General features: G+C 37.4%; 1 protein-coding gene across 1 annotated transcript in view; it reads right to left on the reverse strand.

Annotated features, from left to right (window-relative positions):
* Window positions 1-1,214: 1,214 nt before the first annotated feature.
* The window catches only part of crabp2a (cellular retinoic acid binding protein 2, a), a 5,427-nt gene continuing 3,255 nt past the window's right edge, over window positions 1,215-3,386 (reverse strand). Inside the window, exons 3-4 of the mRNA XM_017480639.3 lie at window positions 2,434-2,550; window positions 1,215-2,325 (exon numbers count right to left, since the gene is read on the reverse strand). Coding sequence (XP_017336128.1) covers window positions 2,269-2,325; window positions 2,434-2,550 — 174 coding nt within the window. The 3' untranslated portion in view covers window positions 1,215-2,268. The remainder of the gene's footprint in view (window positions 2,326-2,433; window positions 2,551-3,386) is intronic.

A 3,386-nucleotide genomic window follows, 5' to 3' on the forward strand; every position in this document is an offset into this window, starting at 1 on the left:
AAAGTAAATTTTGCAGGAATTTCTGGAGGAAGAGTGGAGAGGCACAGAATCCAACTTCACATTGAAGTCCAGTGTGAAGTTTCTACAGTCGGTGATGATTTGGGGTTTCATGTCATCTGTTGGTGTTGGTCCACTGTGTTTTCTCAAGTCGAGAATCAATGCAGCGTCTACCAGGAGATTTTAGGCATTCTGATAGGCTTTATGGAGATGATTTCCTTTCCAGCAGGACTTGGCACCTGCCCACAGTGCCAAAACTACTAGTAACTGGTTTGCTGACCATGGTGTTACTGTGCTTAATTGGCCAGTCCCAACTCGCCTGACCTGAACCCCATAGAGAATCTATGAGAGACACCAGACCCAACAATACAGACGAGCTGAAGGCCGATATCAAAGCCACCTGGGCTTCCATAACACCTCAGCAGTGCCACAGGCTGATTGTCTCCAAGCCACGCCGCAATGATGCAGTAATTCGTGCAAAAGGATTAAAGCCCCGACCAAGTATCGAGTGCATAAATTAACATACTTTTTATAAAGTCTACATTTCTGTACTATAAATCCTTTATTCTAATATTTTGAGATACTGGATTTTTGATTTCCATGAGCTGTAATCATCAAGATTAAAACAAAAAATAGCTTGAAATATTTCACTTATTGTGTAATGAGTTCAGAAAATATTTTTGAATTAAATCATGGGAAAAAATGTACTTTTCCACGATATTCAAATTTCTAGAGATACGTGTCAGTTAGTCGTTAGTTAATGACTAACAGGGAGGCAGACAAGAAAGTAGTCTGAGGTGGAAACCTTGTGAAACTGACAGAGGTGTGGCGAAATAGGTAGACAAGTTATTCTAGTCACAAAGAGTTGACATAAGTATCAGAATAATCTGTCTATATCCCTATTTGCGCAAGAAAAAAATAACAGGCAACAGCATGAACTTTGAAACGTTATAATTACACAGTCCTAAATTCACGGTGATAGCTAATAAGCAGTTTCACACAACCACAATCCATTTTACTGCCTTGAATGGTGTGTGTGTGTGTGTGTGAGAAAATGTTACACATCTTCAGCATACTATTGTGCATATTCACCTTGCAGTATATTATTTAGTAACTACTATCAATTATTACTACATTGAAACTATTAAAAAAAAAAGGCATGTAGTTATAGTTAAAAGTGAGGAATGTCTGAAGCTGCAAACAAGAAAACCACAATAAAACTTTTTATTTATTTTTTATTGTCCGGTCTCATATAGGCTTCATTACTATTGACCACATGTATATAAAAGATAACACATAATAAAAAGTATAACAGCTTAATATTTTAGTGAAGTATATACAAAACCTTAACAAACATAAAGAAGAGATGCTGAGGAAATGAGGCCAAGAAGAGAACAAAATACTCAAATACAATTAAAAAAGAAATTGCTAAGAAGCTACAGATGGCATGCAGTACAGCACCTACACCAACCCTTCCCATAAATCACGCACGTTCACTAAACACACTTATTCCTGTCAGAGCTTTACAGAATAAATTGACTTCAAAACATAGAACGAAATTTTGCAATAGACGCAAGCCGATTTTATTATTTTAACCTCAGAATGACAACCTGACAAACTCGCTGGTTCACTACTTCAATGTCAGTGTGAATCTCTGCTTGGGATTAACGACTGGATTAAAAATTGAAGTTACATCAGTTGTAAAAGTGCTCAGGATCCAGGGCTCGTGTTTGTGTGTGCCTCAGAGTAAGGGATATGGATGTAATATGAGGCTATCCTGTATATATTAGTACATAAACAGTAAAGTATTCCAGTCTTGCCATTTTTTCCCAGTATTCCTCCTGAACAGGTTCCATCCTGCAGCAATTTAAACCCTAATATAACATGCCTAATCTCCCAGAATCCTCCTCGGTAACAGTGTCGACATCTGAAAACCGGACGTAAAGATTAATGTATCTACAGAAATACAAAACTAAACATGGACTAAACGTCATCTCCTCAACTTGCATTCAAACATGGAACAGATAATTATATGTAAGATCCTACTGTATACTGTCTTCTTATTAGTGGAATGTGTTACTAATATTGCTTACATCCACATACATTTGGCCAATGCATGCGTACACATTAATGTGTAAGTTAATAAGCATGTAGTCTAACTGTAACATGGATGATAAATGTGGCACGTGCTGGTTTCTGTCAGGAAGAGTCAGCCTTAACAGGGCTTAGTCAGGGAACACAAAAGACGATATTTCTGCTTTCGCTATTTGTTTACTTTGACTCTCTGACGTAAACTCTTGTGCACACGACGTCATCTGCAGTCATTGTCTGTAAAAAAAAAAATGTAAGGGAAGATAGAAAAATTAAGATACAGTCCTTAAAAAATGATAGAGTCAATCATATGTCATGGTGCTCTTTAAAATTTGCAAACATTACCAGGATCAGTTCTCCATCATTGGTCATTTCCCTGGTCCAGGAAGTCTTAGGGCCATCTCCTTTCTGTAGGGTTTGCTCACAGCTGATCTTACTGTCTGTCTCCCACAGAGGAAAGCTCTACGAACAGTGCCATAACAGACTCGTTATAATGAGGGGTGGAGGATGCAGAACAAATAAAAAAACTCAAAGCAACTCCGTGAACTCCCACAGTGAAAAGTAGAGGAGGAGGAATTGGGGAAAGAGGATTTAGTGAGTAATGTGGTTATCGTGAGCATTTCAGAGTGTTTCACTTGGACATGGCGAAAGGAGCACATCTGTTTGGTGTGTGTGTGTGTGTGTGTGTGTGTGTGTGTGCAGCTGTGTCTGGATGACTTGAAAATGTGATGTTTCTTAGAAGTGCCTGGAAATATGAAAAATGCAAAAGTGGGTCCAGATTGAAGGAAAAATAAAGCACAGAGTCAAATGGCTGACCGAGACACCAGAGAGGACAGGAGTGGGGCCGGATGTCTTAATTTTTAAAAAAAAATTTTTTTTTTACCCTTTTAATGTTAAGGGTTATCAGTGGACATTATTCCATTCTTACTTCTGTGAAGTTCTCTAAAGTTCTAACATGCAAAATTGTCATTCAGATTAAAACTTTGTTTTATGATTACATAATTACAAAGTAATTCCTGTGGGATGTTTTAACGCATATTGCACAATATAATGATTTAATACTTGAATATAATCATTTTCATTTGTTTTGGAAGTGCTTTTCATCTTAGACCCATGCACATTTGGCATGGGCATTGGTAATTATAGATACCTTAGTGGGGACCAAATGGTCTCATAAGAATAAGAATAGGAATAGGACAGTTTTGACCTTGTGGGAATATTTGTCTGGTCCCAAAAACAGTTTGTTTTTTTTAAATTTACAAAAAAGAGTTAAAATGTTTCTTTAAGGCTGGGGTTTG

The sequence above is a fragment of the Ictalurus punctatus genome, chromosome 1 (genome assembly GCF_001660625.3).
Source record: "Ictalurus punctatus breed USDA103 chromosome 1, Coco_2.0, whole genome shotgun sequence".
Classification (NCBI taxonomy): domain Eukaryota; kingdom Metazoa; phylum Chordata; class Actinopteri; order Siluriformes; family Ictaluridae; genus Ictalurus; species Ictalurus punctatus.